The sequence below is a fragment of the Sprattus sprattus genome, assembly GCF_963457725.1.
Source record: "Sprattus sprattus genome assembly, chromosome: 16".
Taxonomy (NCBI): Eukaryota; Metazoa; Chordata; class Actinopteri; order Clupeiformes; family Clupeidae; genus Sprattus; species Sprattus sprattus.
Genome location: NC_137914.1, coordinates 6,860,383 through 6,886,190, shown reverse-complemented (window position 1 = coordinate 6,886,190; position 25,808 = coordinate 6,860,383). Strand labels below are relative to the sequence as shown.

At 41.3% G+C, this 25,808-nt stretch overlaps 2 protein-coding genes across 3 annotated transcripts in view; one reads left to right on the top strand and one right to left on the bottom strand.

Moving 5' to 3' along the window:
* Positions 1-164: 164 nt before the first annotated feature.
* On the bottom strand, positions 165-6,301 carry bpnt1 (bisphosphate nucleotidase 1). Of its 2 annotated transcripts, XM_080854420.1 has the most exons (10): positions 6,231-6,301; positions 5,185-5,306; positions 4,685-4,789; positions 4,473-4,580; positions 3,574-3,622; positions 3,016-3,096; positions 2,167-2,258; positions 1,075-1,272; positions 829-934; positions 165-478 (listed from the first exon to the last, which is right to left on the bottom strand). In XM_080854420.1, exons 2-10 carry the CDS (start codon positions 5,302-5,304, stop codon positions 333-335), a joined length of 1,005 nt encoding a protein of 334 aa, XP_080710546.1. In that variant the 5' UTR covers positions 5,305-5,306; positions 6,231-6,301; the 3' UTR covers positions 165-332. The 2 variants fall into 2 exon arrangements, with proteins under 2 accessions (XP_080710546.1, XP_080710547.1); XM_080854421.1 differs by lacking the exon at positions 3,016-3,096.
* A 4,343-nt stretch (positions 6,302-10,644) lies between these two features.
* LOC308377749 (dynein axonemal heavy chain 8-like) overlaps positions 10,645-25,808 on the top strand; it is a gene marked incomplete at both ends in the record, with an annotated part of 32,401 nt that continues 17,237 nt past the window's right edge. Inside the window, 43 exons of the mRNA XM_080854486.1 lie at positions 10,645-10,758; positions 11,068-11,202; positions 11,311-11,395; positions 12,071-12,234; positions 12,360-12,536; positions 12,618-12,731; positions 12,816-12,923; positions 13,029-13,130; positions 13,267-13,413; positions 13,806-13,882; positions 13,972-14,071; positions 14,193-14,312; positions 14,410-14,545; positions 14,854-15,041; positions 15,376-15,492; positions 15,879-16,014; positions 16,212-16,321; positions 16,513-16,619; positions 16,757-16,832; positions 17,259-17,379; positions 17,652-17,824; positions 18,511-18,637; positions 18,735-18,970; positions 19,057-19,168; positions 19,275-19,381; positions 19,511-19,573; positions 19,821-19,921; positions 20,006-20,143; positions 20,219-20,459; positions 20,725-20,924; positions 21,057-21,210; positions 21,415-21,578; positions 21,983-22,085; positions 22,206-22,310; positions 22,589-22,750; positions 22,987-23,211; positions 23,306-23,478; positions 23,571-23,749; positions 23,864-24,051; positions 24,136-24,222; positions 24,515-24,622; positions 24,732-24,866; positions 25,265-25,426. Of these exons, the coding sequence (XP_080710612.1) occupies positions 10,645-10,758; positions 11,068-11,202; positions 11,311-11,395; positions 12,071-12,234; positions 12,360-12,536; positions 12,618-12,731; positions 12,816-12,923; positions 13,029-13,130; positions 13,267-13,413; positions 13,806-13,882; positions 13,972-14,071; positions 14,193-14,312; positions 14,410-14,545; positions 14,854-15,041; positions 15,376-15,492; positions 15,879-16,014; positions 16,212-16,321; positions 16,513-16,619; positions 16,757-16,832; positions 17,259-17,379; positions 17,652-17,824; positions 18,511-18,637; positions 18,735-18,970; positions 19,057-19,168; positions 19,275-19,381; positions 19,511-19,573; positions 19,821-19,921; positions 20,006-20,143; positions 20,219-20,459; positions 20,725-20,924; positions 21,057-21,210; positions 21,415-21,578; positions 21,983-22,085; positions 22,206-22,310; positions 22,589-22,750; positions 22,987-23,211; positions 23,306-23,478; positions 23,571-23,749; positions 23,864-24,051; positions 24,136-24,222; positions 24,515-24,622; positions 24,732-24,866; positions 25,265-25,426 (5,877 nt within the window). The remainder of the gene's footprint in view (positions 10,759-11,067; positions 11,203-11,310; positions 11,396-12,070; positions 12,235-12,359; positions 12,537-12,617; positions 12,732-12,815; positions 12,924-13,028; positions 13,131-13,266; positions 13,414-13,805; positions 13,883-13,971; positions 14,072-14,192; positions 14,313-14,409; positions 14,546-14,853; positions 15,042-15,375; positions 15,493-15,878; positions 16,015-16,211; positions 16,322-16,512; positions 16,620-16,756; positions 16,833-17,258; positions 17,380-17,651; positions 17,825-18,510; positions 18,638-18,734; positions 18,971-19,056; positions 19,169-19,274; positions 19,382-19,510; positions 19,574-19,820; positions 19,922-20,005; positions 20,144-20,218; positions 20,460-20,724; positions 20,925-21,056; positions 21,211-21,414; positions 21,579-21,982; positions 22,086-22,205; positions 22,311-22,588; positions 22,751-22,986; positions 23,212-23,305; positions 23,479-23,570; positions 23,750-23,863; positions 24,052-24,135; positions 24,223-24,514; positions 24,623-24,731; positions 24,867-25,264; positions 25,427-25,808) is intronic.

Below are 25,808 nucleotides of genomic sequence, written 5' to 3'. Positions count from 1 at the left end.
TGTCAAAATAAGTGTGAGACTCCAGAATTTATAAATGGAATATAAATTTGGTCCTTTAATGACATATAAAACATGAGCCATGACTAACATGGGTTGAATTCATAGAACATCATTAGTAGCAACATTATCACTTGGCAACAATTGCACCAGATGTTTCATGTACAGTAAAATCACTGATGATATCAGCGTGCAGCATAGGTGCAAGGTGCAGCATATATCATAATCTAACAGCAGGGAGCGTCTTATTACATTTAAGGTGGTAGTAGCTTTATTCCTATCCAAGAAGGCACATGATAAGAGCTTAAAACTACATGTCCCAGAATGCTTTCATCTTAAGACAGTGCCTGTTGGACGGACTGTGGCACTCTGCTGAGGTAGTATTCGTGGTTCCGCAGAGTGGCCAGGACACCAGCTGAGTTCATGTGTTTGACATTAGCATCGTAGCAGTAGGCATTTCCATGCATGTCAGTTAGTTTGCCTGGGGGAGGGACAGATGGGTCAAGGGTCTTGCCGAATGATCTCCACACATACAAAACACCATTGTAAGCAGATATATATTACTATATATAACTATATTATGCAATACTTGTAATTCATTCCTCCCTCAAAGAAGCGCAACATTTGAAGAAAAGGGTTTCTTCCTAACTATTTAACACATTTGAGGGAGTTTCTGTTTGTGATAACTGTATGAAAGAAATCCATATTATCAATGGCTCTCAGTAATAATATCACATTCAAAGATGCATGTTTACCATTACTAACTGCACACTAGTGGATATTGGTATTCTCATGTGTATGAAGTATGGTGAAACCAGGACAGATCCTTACCACCCACTGCATGCAGGATGGCTTCAGGTGCACAGGTGTCCCACTTTTTAGTGCCTAGACTGGCAAACACGTAGGCAGAGGCATTCCCCTCAACTAGCTGGACAATCTGTTGGTGAAACACAAAGCACACATGTAATTGCTTATCTTACTTCTGAACCATGAGCAGCTTCCTTACAATAGGCAGACTGAATGGAAAGTCGCTGGAGGGAGATGAAGATTAGAAACTGAAATATTGGCTCCGCCCACCTTGTTTCCTGCCCCTCCTACTTTGATGACTTTGTGCGGCTCCATGGCCTGGACACAGTCCGTCACCAACTTGTTGCTGTGGGAACGCGTTGTAGTGACGATGCGCTGGTTGTCAGGTACTTCCTGTAGCTGGAAGCCGAAAGCTCCCAGGCCCAGGACTCCCCACATGGTCCTGCCCAAGACTGCCCCTGAGCCCAGCTAAGGGGACAGCACAGAGGTGAGTTCACCAAACTAATAACAAGAGTTCAGATCATGGCAAACAACTGAAGGAGGGCTGGACAGTTTATCGACTTCTTAAAGGGTATTTCCAGATGAGATGTGTATTGATATAAAACATTTTGTGTGTTTGATGGCAGCTTATAAATCACACAGGGTTATTATTACATAGCTTTTCATTAGTATACTAAATCACTTGGTTGGACTGTAGAGACGAGATTTACAACCCTCTCTTGTTTACAACCTGAGCTTGCTCCTTACACTTCAGCAAATACATATATGGATATTTTCCCAAGAACACTGTGATGGGTTGTTAACCATATAATGCATAAAATGCAAATGCTTAAATTACATTTGGTATTTTTAAAAGGATATAATGTGAAGGCAAAACCTATATGTTCTCACCTGCTTATTTTATTTGGGTCAGTCTGTTTTAAGAAAAGTGCTTGTGAAATGACCTAATTTAAGTGAAACTGCGTCAGCCATAATGCACTGTAAACTCCTCTCCTCATCTGAGAGTTAACTGGGTCAGTTAAGTGCTAGGGAACGCAGAGATAACTCCCTGTTGAAGAGTTCAAAACATCACCCTTTGTTTTTTTCAACACAGAGCACCCGCCGTCACCACCTTTCCCACCAGTAGACTGCCCTCTGGTGGTGCGTGCTGTGCAGTACAATACGTGGCCTCAATACAATATCTTCGCATTAGTTTAATAAAAAGAGGAGCGTCTGTATTTTTTACGGTACTGAAAATCATACCTTTTAAATGATTTTCTAAATACCCGGTATACTGTAATACGGTGATACAGCTAACACTAATACATTCATGTTCAAGTTGCCTGTTGGTTGATGGGAAATCCATGCCATTACATCTCATACCTGGTAGTTGTAGAAGGGCTGGTTGATGACTCCTGCTATGGCTTTGCCACCATAAGAAATTCCAATCAACACCGTCACATGGTCAAGGAGCCCTGAATTGAAAAAACACCAAAACAATCCAGTCACACAAGACAGTGCACCAATATTGAAGGCACCCAGTGCATCTTTCTAGGCTTAAAAATAAACATTCAATTTCTAATCTTTTTTACACGTAGTAAGTTTCAACAACTCCATACCATTACATATCGACATTCAAGGAGCAAAGATGAGACGTCGTTGTGTGGTGAGAACTGATAGAAAATCGATAACAACAACAATCGCTGCCATTTTCTTTATTTTTTGTGACCCACAATAAATAAAGCAGGATTCCAGTCAATGGAAAAATGGCCTCTCCCCACCGGCGATTGTTGTTGTTTACGATTTTCCATCAGTTCTCACCACACAACGAGGTCTCATTTTTGCTCCTTGAATGTCGATATGTAATGGTATGGAGTTATTGAAACTTACTACGTGTAAAAAAGACTAGAAATTGAATGTTTATTTTTCATTGAATGTTTATATAAAGTTTCACTGGGTGCCTTTAAGATTAGTAACCCTGCGTCCAAAGAGCACCACACTCAGATAGAGGTAGTAGAAGCCTAGCAACATGCCTCATCACATAAGCAGCACTAGCTGATTCAAAGACAGTGACTTCCCTCAAGTTAATGTGTCCCCTTTCCAATCTCTCTGCACCTGATTCATCCCTGTGACCCCCCCCCACCCCCCCACCCACCCACACACACACACACACACACACACACACACATACACACTCCACTCCACTCTCCAACCCTTCCATGCTCAGCCTACGGAGTGCGGTTGCCAACAGCTGAAGCTCGGAGCCTGAGTGGACCTTCTGTCTGTGATGGGTGCTGTACAGTAAACTCGCAGCTACAGCAAAAACAGCACAGGAGGAACAAGGAAGAAAATAAGGAAAGACGAAATTAAGCAGGTGAGAGACGGGGAGCAGAAGAGAGGGAGACAGCAAGAAAGCAAATGGGTTACACACAGAGGGGGTTAAGGCAAAATAGTGGAAGTAAGACAGAGGCAACCATCACCACCAACAATAAACTACAGCTTTAACGCCTGTCTCAAGCCCCACTTTTCATCCGTCCCAAGGTCTCTATGGCGCACAGACTGATCTATAAATGTTATATAGGTCAGTGGGTGCGTGTCATTTAATGAACTCAGCAGAGATTGCTAGACCATTAGTCCAGAAAGTAACTCAAGAAGCTAAAGAGCTATTGTGATAAATCAGCTGTTGTAAGCAGGACTGAGAATCAGCCGAGATTTGAATGGAAATTAGAATGCATGCTGCATGAGAGTGATACATCGTTGCTAGCCCCAACAGATGACAGGATAGCTTACCTTCTGTGTATTCCTTGGTGCCATCCAGTGGATCAACCCACACGACAAGCTAAGATTTGGACAAGGAGATACACAAATGACAACAATGATCAGACAAAAAAACCAAAGCCGCATCGGATTGTAGCGAAGGGAGACTTGAACCTGGTTTTACAGGGTACCAAACCTGCACACTGACCACGATGCAAAAGAGCCAGGCTCTGGGTTATGGCAGCCAGAGCGCAGACTCAACCGTAGTGACTGCACTACCACACACTGCCCTTCAGGAAGTGCACCCATGCACTTCACACACACTGGATCAATGGTGCCATTTGTCTGTGCAACACATTTGGCAAGGAGTATAAACTCTTACCGCTACTCTACACTTATAATTATCACCTAACTGCAACCCTCTGTATCATCACAAAACATCCACATTATTTACAACATTGGGATCTGTGCACCAGCTGGCCAGGAAGCTGTATGTGCAATCAGTTTTATATAAATTGTTTGTTTCTCTGAAGTTTACTGACGATCAAACATACAGTTTTTACCTGGTGGGAATATATGAAATACAATAATTAAGTGATATGAATTCTACAGGCATGGGAGGTCAAATATATTCCCTAGTAAAACCCTCCAACCCCGATCTGCATGTACTTGGAATTGTAATGTCTACGTCAAGGGTTCTCAAACTTCAGCACGTCTTGTGGACGTCTGCTAAAGTTCATTGTTGAGATTTCAAATGATAAAAAAGTTTTCATTGGCCACGCTGAAGATAAAGGCGTGCATTTCGCTACTGAGAGGTCTGTGACCACACACACCCCCTGCAAACCCCCCCCCCCCCCCCACCCCAGTTTGGGAACCACTGGTCTAACATAAGTTATCAGACAATCTCCAAGAGTAGAATCCCTCTTCCTCACCTCCTCCTCTTTCAGGCTACTGTACTCAGGAGGGCAGGGCTTCAGCAGGACCTCCTCAGCTTGTGTGGTCTCTATCAGGTCCTCCTCTACTGTCTCTGCCGGCAGGTCCTGCAGGTAGGTAAACAGCAGGATCACACATACACACCACCTGACTGGTCAATTAAATATATCTTTGAGGTTATAAAGTAAGGACAGCTAGACAAGGCTGATACCTCTTCTCCAATGATGGTGAGCTTTGGGAAGCTGCGGGACAGTGAAGCGCAGATGCTCTTTTGGACGAGTCTATCAGCTGCAGTCTGCAAGTCGTTGGCACCTGTCTGCACATGAGAAAGCGTCACTAATTTAATGTCCTTTCAGTTAAACATAGCCAGAAGTTTTACAATTAAATGTATATACAGTGGCGCCCACAATTATTGGCACCCCTGTTTATCCTCTTGGTCTTCCACTCAAAATATTGATAAAATCTCACCTTTTCATTGAGGTAAAATAATTGAATAGGAAAAATATGTTGACACTTTTTTTTCAATAATTTTACTTAAGGTAAGATTTTTGTTAATATTTTGAGTGAAAGACCAAGGGGATAAACAGCAAAGACTTATTTTTCATAGCCTGTTTGCTCATATTCACTAGGGGTGCCAATCATTGTGGGCGGCACTGTAGTTTAATAATGAAATAAACATAATTAATACCATATCTATGCTTTTTTTTCTACCTTTTCAACTATGCCCAGGTCTCCGCTCTGCATCACCCTCCTTGCGATGGCCCCGGACTTCTCCGCCACTGCGTAGGCAGAGGCCATCAGCCGCATGAGAAGTAATGGATTGGTAGCCATGGCTAGAAAACACATGAGGAGTGCGATACATAGCCATAGGGAAGGTCTCAAGATTATGCTTAGTCACCATGGCATTACATTTCATCTGTTGCACAACCGTTTGTATAAGTGTCAGGGCATTTTACTTTGACTTTACACCTCTCAACAGGTCATTATTAACACGCCCACATACTCTCAAGACAACCTTTCATTCATTAAAACAAACAATAAAAAAAAAGGTAGGCACGGACGTAGCTCACATCCCAAGCCGAAACGCTGCTAACAAAGTAACAATAAAATGTAACTTAACTGGGCCTACTCCATCACTCATAAGGAAGTTCCTTGATGGGCACTGACGTAAAACGCACTTATGATGTACAAATGTACATACAATTAGCAAAGTATCGAGACACCGTAATCTAATTTAACTAACGTAAACATAGTTCCTGTTGACAATCAGTATCGCCCCCAACAGAGATGACTTTAATACATAAAGTATTTTTGTTACTATAGAAGTGATGTTAAATCTTAGCTAAGTTAAGTTACGCTCTACACACCCTAACGTTAATGGTGTACTGCTTTGTCTCCCAGGTCAATAGTACAGTATCGTTACGGAATATCTTTCTATTGTTAAGGTAAATGGTTATATAACAGTTTAAAAATGATTGCAAACGTTTGAACTGTTGCCATGCTTTTGAAACATGCCATGTGAACGTAACAGCTAACATTAAACTGATGAGTTGTGACCAACTGTCAAAGATACTGAACTAACTTAACGTTGGCGTTGATCATTTGGTTGACATTACTGGCTAGCCAGCTAAGGTCAGTTTGGCTGTCTAGCTAAATCTAGGAGAAGCAGGATCCTAGTTTGCAATTACAAACACGGTCTGACTTTCTACATCTTAAGCCATATTAGTAAGAACAAAAACAAAAGACATTTAGGATACCTGGAACAGTACGTCTTCGGTATGGCCAAACTGCAGGTTGCACAGGGATTCAGCTCCTGTAACAACTCAAACAAAAATCCATAGAATACTCCGCCTTGCGGAGCACACCTAGGTCCTAAAGCCCTACATGTTAACTTTACGTCATATGTCAAATAAACCTCTGTAGGCCAGGCAAAATAGCCCATTTTGGAGCTAAAAATAGAATTAATTGTAAAATATTTTTTTTCAGCATAGTTAATTTCTATGAGGTGTGTCCAAAACAACATACTAAAAGCCCTAGTTGAAAGTAAGTTAGAATTCGTAGTTGAGGAAATATGTTTAATTCTCATCAATCTGAGAAGTGTGCTAATAATGCATGGCAAAATTATACCTCAAAAATGTATTTTTTTCCTGTGATCTTTGCTGAAAAATATTTTATAATGAATTCTATTTTTGGCTCCAAAATGGGATATTTTGCCCGGCCTATAAGGGGCACCTAGCCTGACGATGTCAAAATCATAATTCTAGTCAGAAAATGAGTCTGATACTGCTCCATTGGGCTGTGATTTTATGGGGAGTGTTTCAACGAACCAGGGGGAAAAAATGCCTCTTCGCTCAATTGGATATACCTAGAACCAATCAGAGCAACGTAGTATGTGACCAGGGCCAGCTGATGAATTCAACTTTTACCGAATACCGTAGGAAGGATGGCAAAAACAAATTTTTGATCGACAAATGCATTGATCACGTTTCTCTGTTCCTCTTTCGGAATTAATGCGCTGTCGATCTTCTAAAACAGATTTGATGGCAGAATCTAGCCTACACATCTCAGCTCTCCAGCGGCAGCCATCTTTGTTGAAAAAGAATTCAAACCAAGCGGTCTTTGGTGACGTGGTTGATTACGTTACTGTTTATCATCTGTCGATCATCTTATAAAGCCCGCCCTGACAATTTGATTGGTTAGGTCAGTTTTCTGAGATTGATAATTTCTCCCCATCGGAGTGATGCCAGACCAACTTCCAGACCTCAAATTTTGTGGGCGGGGCTAAGTTCGCTCTGGTATCCAGGCTAAGGGTCACCTGTCTGTTAACGATGGGTTGACTCAAAAACGATGGGTTGACAGATGTAATTCTAGAATATTGATTGGTTACGATTAGTTACCAGGCAGGAACGGAAAACCCCCATGTATTTGATTGGCTAATACCAGCTGGAACGTTGTTTGCCTAACTTTTAATGTGGTGTCACGTTTAACGCTTCTGTTCAACATTAATAGCGACTGAATTTCACTTGTGATAGGTGTAAACTGTAGCAGTATATATCGTAAACGTAAATAACTGATAAAAGATGTATGTTACACTTCACAAACACAGGTAATCGTTGGGTTTTTGCTCAAAGTCTTGGTATTAGCCAGTTCATGCCTGGTAACTAATCTTAACCAATCAATATTCTAGAATTACATCTGTCAACCCATCGTTTTTGAGTCAACCCATCGTTTACCCACAGCACCGGCTATCGCAGCGTCTAAATAGACAGTAACACAGACTCTTGCACGAAAAAATACTGGCCCGTGGCCCAAGTTACTTGCCGACCCCTGCTCTAGTGTCTATGGGCAGAGGAGGCAGTGCCTCACCTAGGATCGCGCAATCGCTCCAAACTGGGTTTTGTGCATACGTAGAAGTGAGTTGAGCTCAAAATGCATTGAATAATCATGTAGGTAAGGCACACAGTACCGCTGCCTCAATGAAGGGGGCGTGCGAGAGCGCACTTGTCGGGTTTATGCTGGTTCTGACGTTGGTCTTCTTCTACACTTAGAGAGAAAAAAAGGAGAGAGAAGTTGGCCCACCTTTAGGACTGGAGGCATGTTGAATTAGCTGTTGTAAGAAAGTTTTAGTATTTTAAGTTAACAGTAGTATTAGACATTTGCATTGGAGTGTTTCCCGTTTCCCGTTTCCCAACGGGACTACATATTCATGTGCAACACGAACCTTGCTAAAGGCTGCTAGTGCAGGAAAGTTGCCTTGAAGTTGTGAGCAGACTAGGTGCTAATCTTGAGCTAAACTAGCCACTGACTGCATTCGCCCAAGAAGAGGATGGTTACGAGCTCCAACTAAGCACCAACTTTAAATTATACTTGCCAGTAGAACTTTTTGGTATTGTGTGCTATGTCTGCGGTGTTTAACTGTTTGCTTGTTAATATGTTGTGTAAATAAATATGTAATTGTTTTTTTTCTAAACTGCGAATTCAAAACTGTGTCCGAGTTGGGTAAAAGGTAATTTAAATTTGCATCCCATCACTGTAGTTATATTTTCCTATAGACAAAATGAAATGAGCCATATCATTGGTGGGAGGGCTACACACGCTGTACAGGCTAGCCTCGTAAAAGTTAGGTTAACAAGTCAGTTGAGTATTGAGCCGCATAACTTATCATAATAAAAAAAACCGATAGTTTAAAAGTAATGGTTTCAGACAGTAAAAAGTGTTTTCAGTTCTTGAAGATGACCATTTTTAAACCATAGACATATATAGAGTACATGTATGATGTATAGCCTACATTTCTATTTGTTTAAACAACTATAGATAGGAATGACATAATCACTTCCGGTTTCTGCGCCTCACCAGCTACGAACCTCACGGCACGTCACTGGTAGATCCTCTGATTACCATGTCCTTCCCGCAAACACTACAGTCACACCACTCAACTCCTGTAATCAGGACCTTGGACCTGCCAGAAATATCTGAACTACTGTTCCAATTTCATTGAGACACTATGCCATTTCAAGTATTTACAGTCAGCATAGCTTTTGGCATGGGCATTTGGTCTCCAGCAGGCCAAAGGGAGGACTTTCGGTTGGGTCAAGCACAACCCCATCAGGAGATGACCCTAACCAGAGAGCATCCGGGTGGAGGACAAAGTCACAAGGCCAGTAGTTGGTGTACTTTACCTGACAATACTCCTGAATGGCAACATGCAAAGTAAAATGCAAAAAATGCGAAGCAATGCAAAGTGTTTATTCACTCATCAAGGTGTTCTGCTGAACTCGACTGCAGAAGTGGGAAGATGTGGTCCTATGTCTCCTGACTTAGAGACACTCCACAGAGACATTTTGCTCCCTTGTAGCAACCTCTAGTTTCCTGGCCATATCTAAATTAGTTTCTAGAGATTGCAGATGTAGCAGCTGTTGGAAACTGCATGCAAATTTGCAGCTAGTAGGCTTCAACCTGTGGAGGGACATCAGGGTATAATAAGATCAACCAGACCTGTAGGAGATGGGACTGCCCAAATGCTGAGGTAACCAGTGGCACAATGCAATGTCCACTGAAAAATCCTATTAACTTCAGCCACTTTAAAGACACTAGGATCAGGATCCTTACATCAGCCTAATGTAACATCCTAGCTTATTGTAACATTTGCGAGGCATTCTCTACTCTAGTGCACCTCGAGATAACTACTTGTTCTGTGATGCTGAATGTTGACACATGGTTGAGTAGAGTGAAAATACGTTAGATTTGGTGAGATTCAGTGTCATGTTTAAAAATCAATCAAGTCCGATCATGAGACTTGACTTGGTATTTTTGTGTAAAAGCATCACCTTCCAGGTATGGTAGAATATTATAAAACTGAAATGGTGTACATGCAAAAGGCATAAGCACATTTGCGTCCATGGACACAGCAAACCTAAAATCGCTGTCCAAAAAAAAGGCAATGGGACCACCAATGCTATGAAAGTCACATACATCCCTCGCGCTCAGAGTTCAAATCTGTCACCCAAATTAACGGACGAAGAATCAAACTGTCAACAATTCTAATATCGTTATTTTAGTTAAGGCATTCAGAACATTTCCTACATATCTTTTTTCGTGGTTTGTAGCCTACATTATAACTTACCCATCACATGACGCAATTAGGTCAACATAAAAGTCACTCACCAGCTTTCATGTCCAAGCCTAAATACTGAGGTAAGTTGCGAAAGTGTCAACAATAGACAAATTAGTCTGACTAGCAAGATTAGCTTGCTAGCATAACAAGCTAATAAGGATAGCGATAGCTAACGTTATCTGATATGTTTATCACTATCGACAATGTGTTAGTCGCTGTCGCTGGCATGTTCAGTTGCATTTTTCTTGGTTCTGTAGTGTCACTTGGCTAACTACGTGTGATTGGAGCTAACATTAACATGTATTGACACCTTGTTTGCTAACGACATACTAGAAATGTAGCTACTGACATTACCCTTGTCATTTGTAAGGATAAATTAGCTTTTTTTTGCCATTAACGAATGGCTAATGGATAGTTAAGGCTTGTTAGGGCTAAATGGGCAACCTTTCAACTGTGACCTTTTTGTATATTACAACAGTGATTCATTTAATTATAATGTTGGCCACTTCACGTTAGCCTAGGTACCTGACCTCACCCCATCTACCCTAGGCCTGAAGATGAGTGAACCCAACTCCTTGCCAGTGCCTGAGGGCCCTGGCAGGCGGGGCAGTGTTTTCCGTCGTTCAGGGAGCAATGTCCAGACTGTGCAGGAGAATATGAAGGAGAAACAGGTGACACATTTGACCCATGGATCTGTCTTTGGAAAGCAACAATTATTAAGTCATTATGATACAGTTACAGAAGCAAATAGTTATTATTACACTGTTAAGATATTTTACAAAACATCTAAGCACTTTTCTTTTTCTTTTTAAACATCATATGCTTCTTAGCGCTTATAGGCTGCTTGAAGTGATAATGATGATTGATCTTGTGTATTTGGCTTTGTGAGGCCTTGTTTATCTCACCTGTAACCTACACTGTTAACATTATTAGGATCGGTTGCACTCTGCAATACCTAAGCATACAACTTTATTTTCTAGGCAAGGTACAAGGAGGAACGAGAAGTCCGCAAAACCAAATTTACTCCAGCTCACAAGTACATGTTTGAAATCCTGGCAGACAGGCTCTCCATTGAAATTCCAGTGGTTGAAGATTTTATTCTTGACAGTTCATCTGTGAGTTCATGTTGTGATATATATCAAAACAGTAATTGTAATATGATGTAGCCTTACTGTATAAAAATGAACATAAGTACCCTGATCTTCATCTATCTTCATCTATAGTTGAAGCCATTTGATAATTTCTTTGCCAAAGGAGGGAGCAAGACAATTTCATTTGTGTACCAGGAAGCAGAAGTTCCTGGAATAGGTAAACTGTTGGCTTTGGTCATTTATAAACATTTTACAGAAACATGAAGTTGATATATTATTTATTGTTTTGTTTGTTTCAGAATGTGGGCGTACATTTCCTGGAACTGCAAAAGGATCCAAAATTATGCGACTGATCCTAGCCAAATTGTCAGACACTTGCCTTACAGGACTTTGTCTGTTTTTCGTCCGCACTAAAGTTGATGCTGTCATTAATCCAAAAAACATACATGAGGTGAGGATTATTAAAGTTCAAATAGTTGTTATAGATCTGCATTTTGGGCAGGGTGATGATCAAAGACAGAATCATACGTTAAATTAATATCATTTCCAATCCTTTTCAGTGATTTCATATTCCCTTATATCCATAGGAAATATACTTTTCCATGCTTGATGCTCGAGAGGGTCTTCTGAAGGGAACCAGAAACCTGCTGTCCAAAGTCCTGATGCCTTCTGTTAGTGCAACAGATAACTGGGGAGCTCTAAATGCATCCAAACATGGAGATACGGATAAGCAGAACTTTAAAGACACCATCTCACGTTATGTCAGCTTCTTGGATGGTGGGCAAATTCTGCATTCTGTTTTCAAAACAAGGCTTATGGTGAGATTGTTCTAAAAAAATGTAAGTGTACCACAAGGTTCCACCAATAAACGTTCTTCTGAATGCACTTTTAGGTATCCAGGTGAGCATTGAGGGGGCAGTTCATCTGAAGGAAGCCAAAGGCATTGATTTTTCAAAGCTCCTTTCCTTTGAGGGCACAAAAGCAGCAGCTGCAGATATGGATACGGTGCATCACCTGGAGGATGTTTTGACGATGTGGTATAAGCAGATTGAACAGGTATATCACTTGAAATGAATCAGCCCCTTTATTATCATTCAAATGAACACACATTAAGTGGGGAACTTGCAAGTCATTATCACAATGCCAATCAGAATACCTACCCAATTCTTTTGCATGTGTAGGTACTCACAGAGAGTGATCAAATGAGGAAAGAGGCTGATGCCTCTGGACCTCTCACTGAGCTGGAGCACTGGAAGAGGATGTCTGCGAAGTTCAACTCCATTATTGAGCACATCAAGAGCACAGAGTGCAAAGCCATCCTCAATGTGCTCAATATCAGTCGTTCTAAGACACTGAAGGTAGATCATTTATTCTTGATTTATTTAAAATTAAAATTTCATGTGTTAACAATAATCTGAATTGTCCTCTCTTTCTTGTAGTTGTGGAAGGAATTAGATGCCAGAATAACAGACTGTGCCAATGAAGCCAAAGACAATGTTAGATTCCTGTATACTCTGGAGAAGGTCTGCCAACCTCTCTACAACCATGATCCTGTAAGTGTTGTGTGTCTTTATTTATTGTTGTTTTGCTATGCCCTGTTAAGCACGCAACTAAAGTGAAGTGTATGTTTTTTACAGGTTACCATGGCTAAAAGCATTCAGAACCTTATCAATGCCATCAGAATGATTCACAGCGTGTCACGTTATTATAACACTTCAGAGAGAATAACCTCCCTCTTTATCAAAGTAATTACTTTTCCTTTAGCTTTCTTTCTATTGCAATATGTTTGTCGTTTGTTTGAGTGTAAATTGAAGTGAGATTTAAGTACACTTTGATTATCCTTTTTTCAGGTTACAAATCAAATGGTAACCGCTTGTAGAGCCTACATCACAGACAATGGCTCTAGTTGGATTTGGGACCAGGACACTCAAGAAATCATAAAAAAGATAGAGGTATCATGGACTACATTCAGAAACATCCTACAATTGCACAAGTTCCTTGATATCTTGCCCATACACATGTCAAGCCAAATAATCTTATAAAATGATGGAAAAGCTAATGGATGTTGCATTTTGTATGTTACATTAGGATTGTATTAACTTGTTCCGTGAGTATCAATCCTGCTTCCATAAGACAAAGAAACAAACACTTGAAAGGCCTGGTGAAAAGCCTTTTGAGGTCTCAGAGATGTATATTTTTGGAAAGTTTGAAGGATTTTGCAAACGACTGGAAAAGGTGACCACATCTTATACACTTTCTTTACGGGGCATCCTATCATTGGCTCTCCTCATCTTTGCTTTAAACTTTTGGTCGGACTTTGTTTTCCTCACAGATAACACAGATGATAACTGCCATAAAAACATTTTCTGTGCTGAGCACATCAACCATTGAAGGAATTGACACAATTGCTGGAAAGTTTCAAAGTATATATCTTACCATAAAGAAGAAGCAATACGACTTCCTGGCCCCCCGAAAAGCTGATTTTGAAGTTGACTTTGCTGAGTTCATGTTGCAGATCAAAAACCTTGAGGTATACAAAGTCACAGAGACAGTCCTCTGAAGTTGTTATTGATGAACTGGTAATAAAATGTTTGTCAGTTCTTAATTTAATATTGGTCACCTTCCAGAACCAGCTACAGGTTTTCATGAACTCCTGCTTCTCAAAGATTCTGTCATCTCAACAGGCTTTGCGGCTTTTGCAAAGGTAACATGGCCCTTACCAAGTGTACACTTTGGAGTTGTCACCCTTTTTAAAACAAATACAGTGAAGCATCTTTGTTTTTTGGTTTTTAGGTTTCAGAAACTGAACATGCCCTGTCTGCAAGCAGAAATCTCAAATACAGTTGGACTTATTCTTCAGCACTATGTCTTAGAACTGGAGTCTATCAGAAAGGTCTCATCCTATTTTTTTCCATTTTTTTTATTTACGAAAGTTAATGTAAACCCTGTCAATTCCAGTGGCATGCAATTTTTTTAGTATGAAGTTATTCACTTCACTCATGTATGTCCTTCAGCTGTATCAAGTTCACAGGGAGGACCCTCCAGTGGCCAGGAACATGCCTCCCATTGCTGGAAAAATCCTCTGGGTCAAGCAGTTATTCAGGAAGATACAGGAACCCATTCAGTACATAGAGGTGACTTTTCCACACACCATTCTCCTATTGGTTTATATCTGACTTTAAAATAGTCCTGGAAGAGCAACATTTCTTTTTTTGTTGTGTTTTTCTCAAGCAAAACTCTACCATCTTGTCCAGTCCGGAAGGTATGGATGTGGTTAAGATGTACAACAGGACAGCTGCAGTACTTGTGGAGTTTGAGATTGTCTACCACAGGTCCTGGATGAGGGATGTTTCCCAGTTACAGTATGGCAAGTGTCACCAGCCAGTTTCCAAAGTACTTCTCATAGAATATTAGGGGTGTAAATTGCAAACTCACAATTCATTATTACAACAATATTTAGTTGCCGATTCAATGTGTATTTCGATTCTTTCATCTGCACACTGATTTAGTGAATCTATTTTTAGTCAGTTTGATGAATCAAGAATCCCAATTCGTAACTGAATCAATTTCTTCCTCGACCCCTATGTTAAATCAATTCAATATTTTGTTATATTACAGTTATATTGTTGGTTTACATAGGTATTTTAATAGTTGCATGTTATGTTTTATATGTAGCCCTTCAAGCTACATTGCTAGTATTACATCCTGCTACCGGAAAGCTGCTGGTGAACTTTGACCCCAAAATATCTGAGATTGTTCGTGAGACAAAGTGCATGTTGAAGATGGGGCTAGAAGTTCCTGAGCAGGCACTGCGTCTGGTGAAGAATGAGAAGTCCATGGAAGCCAGCCGACTTCGCCTTGAGGTACTGAAGCAGGCCTATATCTGCTGTCTTTTCAAATGTATTCCAGCACAGAGATATTGTGATGTAATACATAGTGATAAAATGGTCAATGTGTAATGTGTTATTACTAATATTTGTTGAATGCTGCTCTTTCCAGACTTTCCTGAGTGATTATGAGGAGCTTCTAAAGAGGATTCCACCAGTCTTCTATAATTTGATGACTTCCAAGATAAAAATTGTAATCCATTCTATGTTTTCAGTGTACTTCATCATGAACACATACATTTTGTAAGTGGAGCTTGAGTTATAAGGGTAATATTAAGTGCTTGTGTATTGGTATATTTTACCTGTTCAGGTGGATTCAGTGCTCCGTCATGGCTTAGTGCTGCTCAATTGGTCGTCTCTGATCTTGGAAAAATTCTTCAACAATATTGATACAGCCATGTCAGATCTGAGCCATCTTCTAAAGAAGGTACATCATTGGAATGCTTTTGTATCATAAGAACCAATAAGAATCCTAACCGTAAGAGTACCTGTTAATTACCACATTTCTCCTAAAAGGTGAAAGATATCTGTGAGATGCAGATCGATGCTGTGCTCCAGGACATTTCGGAGACCACACTTATAAACGTGCCTGATGACAGACCGTCTTCACTGCAAGATCTCGTTTCAGTCAATGAGGTGTTTACTTTCTCTCATATCCCCTAAAACAGCCTGAGGATCCTCAGATTACAAGACCTTTCGTTGCTGCCATATTGCATAAATAGATTGTATCAGTCTGTGCTACCAAAGTAGCGTGAAAGACCTACTTGAAGTTATTGAGTGTATTATACAACCATTGTGTCTGTTTGGCCTCAGAATCAATGCAAACAGTGGGCAGACATTTTGGACAACAAGAGCAAACATGTAGAAGAGGCTGTGACGGAACTCATTGACATCTTTAACACCATTTATGTGTCTAAAGACACAAAGACAGATACTCCTTCAGATGAAGGTACAGGACCAGAAAATACACATTTATCTGTTCATTTGTGTTCTAGTAAATCTGAAGTTGTTAGCTTTTAGAAAAAAAGTATGGCTTAAGTTCCTTTAATAATGTGTTTACAGATATGTATTCACTGGTTAATATATACTGATTACAATCCCACAGTATATTTTGTTTGAAAGCATCCTTCTATTTCTGCTTCAAAGTACAAAGACAAGCCAAAGGCAAGGTTGCATTTTCAACCGACAGTGATGCTTCAAACGATGAATATGGTGCAGAGGGCCAAGAAGGGGAGAAAGAAGATGAGTTTGAAAAGGTGACAATCTAGGGAAGATTTAAGTAACAAACGAATGATTATTATGACTTTATTTTGATGGGCTTTCAGAATAACTGAAAGATTATAATTGCAGTTTTACAATATATTTTCAGGTGATGGATAGCAGTGACAAAGTAATAGTCTGCCTGACAGTACCTCTGTCTTAATGTGTAACCTCCTTGTCTTTGTAGGAATGTCAGGAGATGTATGCCTTCTTCAGCACAAAGTTACTGGACGCTTTAGTCAAATCCACACACTTGTCTCTGGACACGCTCAAGAGGAGAATCTTTGTTGCCACGTGAGTTAAGGACTCTGTACACTGAAAATATTGAGTCTGGTAGGGGGTAGGTTGCTGAGGTTTTTTTTTTGCTGCTCATTTTGCACAATTTGCTACTCTCATCTCATCAGCTCATCCGCCAGAAAGAACCGCTTCAGCACGCCCAGTGAGTCCAAGTCAGACGAGCTGGTTACTTTCATCAAGTCAGAAGTCCATCTCTCCATTCCCAACGTGGTAAGTGTCAGGGTTTGGCGAGAGAGACCCAAATGCACAGCAGGGCAGCAGGTTAGAGCTAACTCTAAAAGTTTGACTGAAACAACAAACTGATACAGACACCATGAGGAACAGGTGACAAGCACAAGGTCTACTAAACAAACATCAGCACATTGTTAAACAAAACAGGGCATGGCACAAAAAGACCGGAACAAATGAAAAAAGTTTATGCTGGGACCCTGTCAGGTAAGTACAGATGACATTCTTCTAAAGGAGTTAGTGAAGTACATAAACTATTGCAATATATGACAACTTGCTGAATGTGACCTTTATCAATGCCTGCTTCTTTTGTATTTGATCATTTTCATGATAAATATGAGGCGTTCCATCACTCAGTTGTAACAAGTCGACTTTGTGTGAGTGTCCCATTCTCCGCATGTGCCACAGGTGATGGTACCCAGCCTTGATGACATCCAGCAGGCCATTAACCGGCTTGTGCATCTGCTGATGGAGGTGAGCCGAGGTGTGGCACGCTGGCGACTGTACCGTCCTGGAGAGAGCATCCCCAGTAAGAGTTTCAGTTATATAACACCTTATGTACCGTATGCATTTGTGATTGTATTCTCCTTATACTTGGGTTGATGACAAATAGGAACATTATGTCTGTCTTAGGTTACTTATTTATCATGGCAGTGCTTTTGAGTAGAACTGAAAATGGGTTGGATTAAGAACTAGTTGATTTGACATGTCCAGTTCTTACATTGACTGGTTTTGTGGCGAAGACAAGATAAGCCATTCTTAAACACAGAGAAAGTACCTTTCTTTTTGGAACTCTTGTAGACTTCAGGGTTATGAACTTCTACCAGAGTGTGGCTGAACACAAGGACATCTGCAAGCTTGTGGTGTTGCTCACCTCTGCAGTCAACTCACTGAGGAAGCAGACTAGTGATGTACTCAAGCAGTTCCACCCATTCAAGGTGGTCTGGGCCGAGGACAGGGATGTAAAGGTTAAGGTGTGTACTCTGTGTTCTCACACATATTTGTCACCACTGTAGAGCATGTCATCTCAAAAATCTCTTATTAGTGTGATTGCTAGACTACTGTGTCCGGTCTAGCAAAAAAAAGCCATTTAGTCAATTACAAATAATACAGAATGTAGCAGCACAGTTCCTCACTATAACAAGACGGCGCGCATCACACCAGTCTTAAAATCACTGCACTGTGTTAAGTTTCAGAATAGATTTCAAGATTCTTTTACAAGTCTATAAATCACTCCATAGTCCTGCACCTGAATATATGTCAGACATGCTCTCAAGGTACACACCCATTTCCTTCTGTGAGGCGCATTGTGTTACCTTGTGGTATGAAATGCACCATAGTAATAAAGTTTGATTTGATGATCTGACTCTTTCACCTGTTGAAGCTGTCAAATAATAACACCTTTCGCTACTTTAGGCAGTTTGCACAAACTGTTTGGAACCCGATGAACGCTGCTTGCGGCTATATTAAAAAGTATTATTATGATAATTTATACCCCTGTCCTGTTATAAATATCATTATACTTACGTAGCAATACCTCTACATCAGTGTTAGGCCTGTATATTCTGTCATTTGCTTGGCAAGCGTTAGTGATCCTATGCTGCTGTTGAGCAATCACACTGGTGGAAATGTATCTATAGTTTGTGTTTGTTTTTAATAGGAATTCATGGACAGCAACCCTTATCTACCTCAAATCAAGTCTGAGATCTTGCACTATGTGTCATTTGAGCAAGAAATAGAGGACATCAAGCCAGTTATCATCTTAGGATCCATTGAGTTATCGACTGGTATGCTATTTTGCTCCAAATTAATATATTTCACATGCGTGGTAGTGATCATTACATTAACTCTAGAACTGAGCTATGCTAACACATCTTTTTCCAGAACCCCTCAAAATGTCCCTGATGGTTGAGGCAAAGGCTTGGAAGAAACTGCTTTGCAAGTACCTGAATGAGAAGTACAAGAAGCAGATGTTTGACATCATGAGCTTCACCAGTGAGCATATGAAGAAGCTCTCACGGCCTATTGCTGACTTGGAGGATGTGCGCTTTGCCATGGAGGCCCTAACCACCATTCGTGACTCAGAGATCCAGATTGACATGACTCTGGGACCCATCGAGGTAAGATCAGGGCCACTTGTTTTTTTTACTTTGATTGTCATTAAACTGAGTCATGACATATTCTCTCATCCCATTTTCCCCTGCAGGAAGCGTATGGCATACTGTCCCGCTTTGAGGTGGAGGTCACCAAGGAAGAGGCAGAGGGGGTGGACACACTCAGATACTCCTTCGTCCGACTGCAGTCCAAAGCGGTCAGTGGTTACTCACCCCAAGTGTTCTATAAGAGTCTTCCCTGTTGTGCCCTCATCTTGTTACTGATATGAAAGTGAACTCAATTAAAATTATTTCTACCCACAGAGATCAGTACAGGATGAATTAGTGCAAGTGCAGCCAAAGTTCAAAGAGAACCTCCTATCATCGGTTACCATATTTAAACACGATGTTGTGGCATTTGCTGACCAATACGACACGGTAATATTGTTTTCCATACATTTTTCTGTACATTCTTATTTTCCCTCACTTATTACACACTATAATTTTTCCAAACCCTAATTTGAATGTAACTGACTTTTACACTTTTGTATCCTTGAAACACTGAAGGAAGGCCCCATGGTGGCAGGAATCGCTCCACAGGAAGCAAGTACTAGGCTACAGATCAGCCAGGTAAACAGCACAGACACAAGTTTATCTTGATATTGATGTGATCGCGAATGTATATAGACTTCTTGCAGAGACATTTACATTAAACCAGACAAATGAACAGTGCAGAACAGGACTAAATATGTAAGACAAACATGGCGGTATGGAAATCGTCCATTTTAAAGACAAAAGAAAGTGATCAATCACATTTGAGACTATTTATGATCTAAAATGTTCTTTCTTTTGTGGTATGTGTGGATGTGAATGACAGTCCAGCTTTGATGATCTCTGGAGGAAGTTTATCACCTATTCCTCAGGAGAGCAGCTGTTTGGTCTGCCTGTTACAGACTATGAGGCTCTACAGAAGATTCGGTATGTTAACATTTGGGTTAGGGCTTCACTCAAGTAGATTGAGTTTACAGTTTATAGCAACGTGATTATGTATTTCTCTTTTAGCAAAGAACTGGGCCTTCTTCAGAAACTGTATGGTCTGTATGATTCAGTTATGAGCAAGATCAATGGCTATTATGACATTCTCTGGACCGAGGTGGACATTGAGAAGATCAATGCTGAGCTCTTGGAATTCCAGAACAGGTAGTACATCTTTTCATTTTGGATTTACTTCATAGTTTGTTGGCTTCAGAGCTGAGCTGTGGAATATCTGTGCAGATGCCGCAAACTGCCGAAAGGCCTGAAGGATTGGCAGGCTTTCCTGGACCTGAAGAAGCGCATTGACGACTTCAGTGAGTCGTGTCCCTTACTGGAGATGATGGCAAACAAGGCCATGAAGCTGAGGCACTGGGATCGCATCACCAACCTGACGGGACACAAGTTTGATATAGAGCTGGATACCTTCTCTTTGCAAAACATCATGGAGGCGCCGTTGCTTAAATACAAAGAGGACATTGAGGTCAGTATTGCTCAACTTGTTATGATCTCTTCATAGAATTGTTGTGTTGTACCATGAATATTTGAATAATACATGCCCAACCTTAAGCCATCTTTGGATAACTGACTGACGGACTTCTTTTCTTTAAAAACAATGCTTTTGTAAGAAGAGTTAGGATTAATGCCTGCTCTTTTTCTTTTATTAGACTTGTATAATAAAGGTTGTAAAGGCACATAGCATTTTCATTTTCCTTACACAAGTTGCCTTTGGTTGTTTTGTTCCTCAGGACATCTGCATCTCAGCCGTCAAAGAGAAAGATATCGAGGCCAAGCTGGCACAGGTGGTCGACATCTGGTCCAGCCAGTCCTTAAGCTTCATGACCTTTAAAGGCCGCGGAGAGCTCATGCTCCGGGGGGTGGAAACTGCTGAGATTGTCACCATCATGGAGGACAGTCTCATGTTGTTAGGGTCCCTCCTCAGCAACAGGTAATAAGAACCTTAAAACACCTTAAAAAAAATCAGGTGGAAGACACTTGATTACACCTATCTACATGCATTTGTTTTGTGCCTTTTTCCATATGGATAGTACTGACTGGGATGCTTGCATTTTTAACACAGATACAATGCTCCTTTCAAGAAAGACATCCAGAACTGGGTTTTTAAACTGTCCACCTCTTCAGACATCATTGAACAGTGGCTCACTGTTCAGAACCTGTGGGTGTATCTGGAAGCTGTGTTTGTGGGCGGAGATATTGCCAAACAGTTGCCACAGGTCTGTTCACAATGGTTCACGCAACCCATTTATGATATGGACAATTAAGTACTCATCAGTGTTGTAGCTTGCTAACTCACTGCTCATTTTGTAAAATGTTATAGAATGTTACGTTTGTAAAATGTTTTAGAATCATCAGTGAATCGTAATTGTTTGTGTATTCTGTCCATGTCATGATGGTTGCGTTGGCACTTCTCTCCGTAGGAAGCCAAGCGTTTCCAGAACATTGATAAATCCTGGATTAAGATCATGCAGCGTGCTCACGACATCCCCAATGTGGTACAGTGCTGTGTGGGAGACGAGACCATGACGCAGCTTCTGCCTCACCTGCAGGAGCAGCTCGAGCTGTGCCAGAAGTCTCTGACAGGGTAAAGGACCAGCCTTTTCATTACTCAAACCTTACTCAAAGTTTACCCTACTACATATTACCTGAGATTTACCCAAAACATACTCTCACTCTTCACACCCCTCTGTTTTACATACTCACACTTCTCGCTACCCACATTCCTCACTTAGCTAGTTGTATCTGACTGATATTGCACAGGTATTTTATTTGGGCTATTTCATTAAAGTGCCTTCAAACACTTCAAACCTCACATTACGCATATGCACAGCCCACGGAACTCTGGGAACACAGGATTGGGGGACCTCTTTGTGTCCCCAAGTATTGTACATGGCCGGCACAACGGGGGTGCACAGCCGGACACCGCCGGGAGTGCCAATCTTCTGAACAGTACCAGTAATCTGGAGATTGATTTCTTTCATGTCACAGTTACCTTGAGAAAAAGCGTCTGCAATTTCCACGGTTCTTCTTTGTGTCTGATCCTTCCCTGCTGGAAATCTTGGGACAGGCCAGTGATTCCCACACTATCCAGGTAAGGTTTTCCTTTGTATAGTGCATCTCACATAGTCAAAGCTGATATTGTATTGGTCATCATGTTATTGTGACATATACATTTACATTAAATTTGTTATTTCTCTGGCTCTCCTTGTAGCCTCATCTCCTAGGAATGTTTGACAATGTCAATGACGTAGAGTTCCATGCCAAGGAGTATGACAAGATTCTGGCTGTCATCTCACAGGAAGGAGAGAAAGTGCCTGTAAGTTTTGGTAAAGCTGATTTATTAGAAAAACAAACTCAACATGGATATTTTCACTGGATAGTGGCTATACAGTATATGAGCTAGTAGGTTTGTGTATATCTAGATTTCCCTGAAGCACATGTTTGACTTTGTGTGTGTGTGTGTGTGTGTGTGTGTTTGTGTGTGTGTGTGTGTGTGTGTGTGTGTGTGTGTGTGTGTGTGTGTGTGTGTGTGTGTGTGTGTGTGTGTGTGTGTGTGTGTGTGTGTGTGTGTGTGTGTGTGTGTGTATTTGTTAGCTGGACGTCCCAGTGATGGCCCGTGGGCCTGTAGAGCTGTGGTTAGGTGAACTACTGATGCAACAGCAGTCCTCTCTGCATTCTGTCATAAAATCTGCAGACCTTCAGATCAACGACAGCGGCTTCAATCTTCTCACCTTCCTCAATCAGTTCCAAGCTCAGGTGAGTAGGGAACAAGGGCAATTTAAACATGCAGTTTTCAATATGATTTGTCTGTATTGTAGCTATGGGGGCAGGTCAAATAATAATACCATAGAATCAGAAAAATGAAGAATAAAACAACCTAGCATTAAGGTTCAAAGATGGTCATATAGAAGACGTGGCCTCAAACATGATGGAGTGAACCATGTGAAATAGGTCAGGATTCAGAGTTTGATTGATGTTTGCTGTGTTCTCAGGTGGGACTCCTGGGGATTCAGATGCTTTGGACCCGAGACTCAGAGGAGGCGCTGCGCAATGCCAAAGATGACAAGAAAGTCATGCCGCTGACCAACCAGAAGTTCCTGGACCTGCTCAACACACTCATTTCACAGACCACTCATGATCTAACCAAGTTTGACAGAATTAAATTTGAGACCCTGGTGACAATTCATGTGCACCAAAGAGACATCTTTGACGATCTGGTGAGTTAGCTGTGTTGCTTGAGTGTGTCTTTGCTCAGTGAATCTCATAGGAGGGGGAAGTGGAGGGCCCTAATGCCTGTTCTTCTCTCCTTAGGTGAAAATGCACGTCAAGTCAGTGAGTGATTTCGAGTGGCTGAAACAGAGCAGGTTTTACTTCAAAGAGGATGTGGACCATGTCCTAGTGTCCATCACAGACGTGGACTTCATTTATCAAAATGAGTTCTTGGGCTGCACAGACCGTCTGGTCATCACCCCTCTGACTGACAGGTAGGATCATCACTGAGACCAAGGTCATGGCTGCTCTCACTGTGTCCTTTTGGTGGCTTTACGTGGTTATGAGTGCTTTGGTTTGTCTGAAGGTGTTACATCACACTGGCTCAGGCCCTGGGCATGAGTATGGGTGGAGCCCCGGCTGGACCGGCAGGAACAGGAAAGACTGAGACCACCAAAGATATGGGCCGCTGCCTGGGGAAGTATGTGGTGGTCTTCAACTGCTCTGACCAGATGGACTTCAGAGGCCTTGGCAGGATCTATAAAGGTTTGTTATTTGATAATTCATTAAAAGCTCATATTGAACTTCAAGAGACACCTGCGCTGATTGACCCCTCTCACCTTGTGAAGACTTGATGCTGATAGTGGGGTGTCTCCATAGGGCTGGCACAGTCTGGATCCTGGGGGTGCTTTGATGAGTTCAACAGAATTGACCTGCCTGTGCTGTCTGTAGCAGCTCAGCAGATCTACATTGTCCTAGTTTCACGCAAAGAGCGTAAATCTCAGTTCATTTTCACTGACGGAGACGTCGTGGAACTAAATCCAGAGTTTGGTCTCTTCATTACCATGGTGAGTGAGTCATAGAGGATTTGTGTTATCTACACCCATGCCAAAAGTAGACAATCAATTGAACTAGTTGTGTTTGATCTTTAGAACCCGGGCTATGCAGGTCGTCAAGAACTTCCGGAGAATTTGAAGGTGCAATTCAGGACTGTGTCCATGATGGTCCCGGACAGACAGGTGAAGAAATGGGTGTATGATGCTAGACCACGGAATATAGTTTATTTACAAATAATTCATGCACAGGACAGCACTTACCACATTTTCGTGTAGGATTAGGCTTTTGGCTCCTCTTCTGCAGGTATGAATGATCAGTGGCACTTGTAAACATCATTGACAACTGTACATTTGAAGCAATATAATCATATTCATCCATGTTTTATTACAGGAATATATTAGCAGGCTTTAAAGTGGCTGTTTTTGCTGGAAAGAGTTAAATTAATCTGTAATCCTCTCAATTTCTTTCACTCAGATTATTATGAGGGTGAAGTTGGCCAGTTGTGGATTTATAGAGAATGTCGTCTTGGCCCAGAAGTTTTTTGTGCTCTACAAGCTTTGTGAGGAGCAGCTCACTAAGCAGGTCAGTATCTCACCTTATCATCAGAATATACTCTGATATGTCTGTTGTTTCAGAACTTCACCGCTTTTCTAACCCCTTACTGATAGTGCTGGTTTGATTGTGGCCTTAGGTCCATTATGACTTTGGTTTGAGGAACATCTTGTCAGTGTTGAGGACACTGGGAGCCATGAAACGAGCCCGTCCTTCAGAGACAGAATCCAGCATCGTCATGAGAGTGCTACGAGACATGAACCTTTCTAAACTGGTGTGGACCAGGCCAAGACACCTAACACACATCCACTGCACCTTGGCATCACAACTCAGAATGACATCAGTTATAGTATACTTAGGGTAACATCGGTTTGATTGCCAATAAAAGTCTAACATCGTTTGCTAAGGAATTTGTATTAATGGAGTTGACTCAGTTGTAAAGCAGTGATTAGGAAACTGGAAATCATATTCCAAGCCTTCCAAACCGTCCTATTCCTTATGAACACAAATACAAGAACCATGTTCTCTGTTAATGGACTCACATCTTACATAAATACATGTGAATCAAACGGAATGGAATGATTGAGTCATTCATGTCACTCACATGATTACAAAAATGGGCTGTTGTGTCTTCCAGCAGTTTTCTGAGTTCCATTTGAAATCTGTGTGCAGGTGGATGAGGACGAGCCACTCTTCCTCAGCTTGATCAGCGATCTGTTCCCAGGCATCCAGCTGGACAACAGTACCTACGCAGAGCTGCAGGCCGCCGTGGAGACCCAGGTGGCACTGGCCGGCATCATCAATCACCCGCCCTGGAACCTCAAGCTGGTGCAGGTACCCCTCATATCTCATTAATAAATTGTCAAGCATCAGCAGGGGTGTAGTCCAGAGTATACGCAGGTATACGGAGTATACCCACTTATTTTTCAGTCAGCATTGCGTATACCCACTTGTCAAAACAGGTAGTTTATCCTGTGCTATATGGAGTGCTTAAAAAAAATTAAAGAATTACTAAGAGTATACCCACTTCTCCAGCAACCACTACACCACCATAAATAAATCTCATTCTATGTTGTACTGAGCCAATATGGCCACCAAGCTAGTTTATGCTGGCTGGTGAATGTTTCTTTTGAAAGGAAATACTCTTTCAAGGTGACAGCGGTCAAACAGCTGTTGGTATAGTAACATGATTCAGACATGCTCTCTCTGATTTGTT

What these genes read in the sequence shown, in the direction of transcription:
- bpnt1 (XM_080854420.1), bottom strand. Translation starts at nt 5,304, where the DNA reads ATGGCTACCAATCCATTACTTCTCATGCGGCTGATGGCCTCTGCCTAC. An exon ending in GCTGTTGGCAACCGCACTCC is followed by an intron (nt 2,259 to 3,015) that starts GTAGGCTGAGCA and finishes TTTTCAATTCAG; the next exon opens with GGCTCCTTGACCATGTGACG. An exon ending in TAGGAGGGGCAGGAAACAAG is followed by an intron (nt 935 to 1,074) that starts GTGGGCGGAGCC and finishes TTTCACCAACAG; the next exon opens with ATTGTCCAGCTAGTTGAGGG.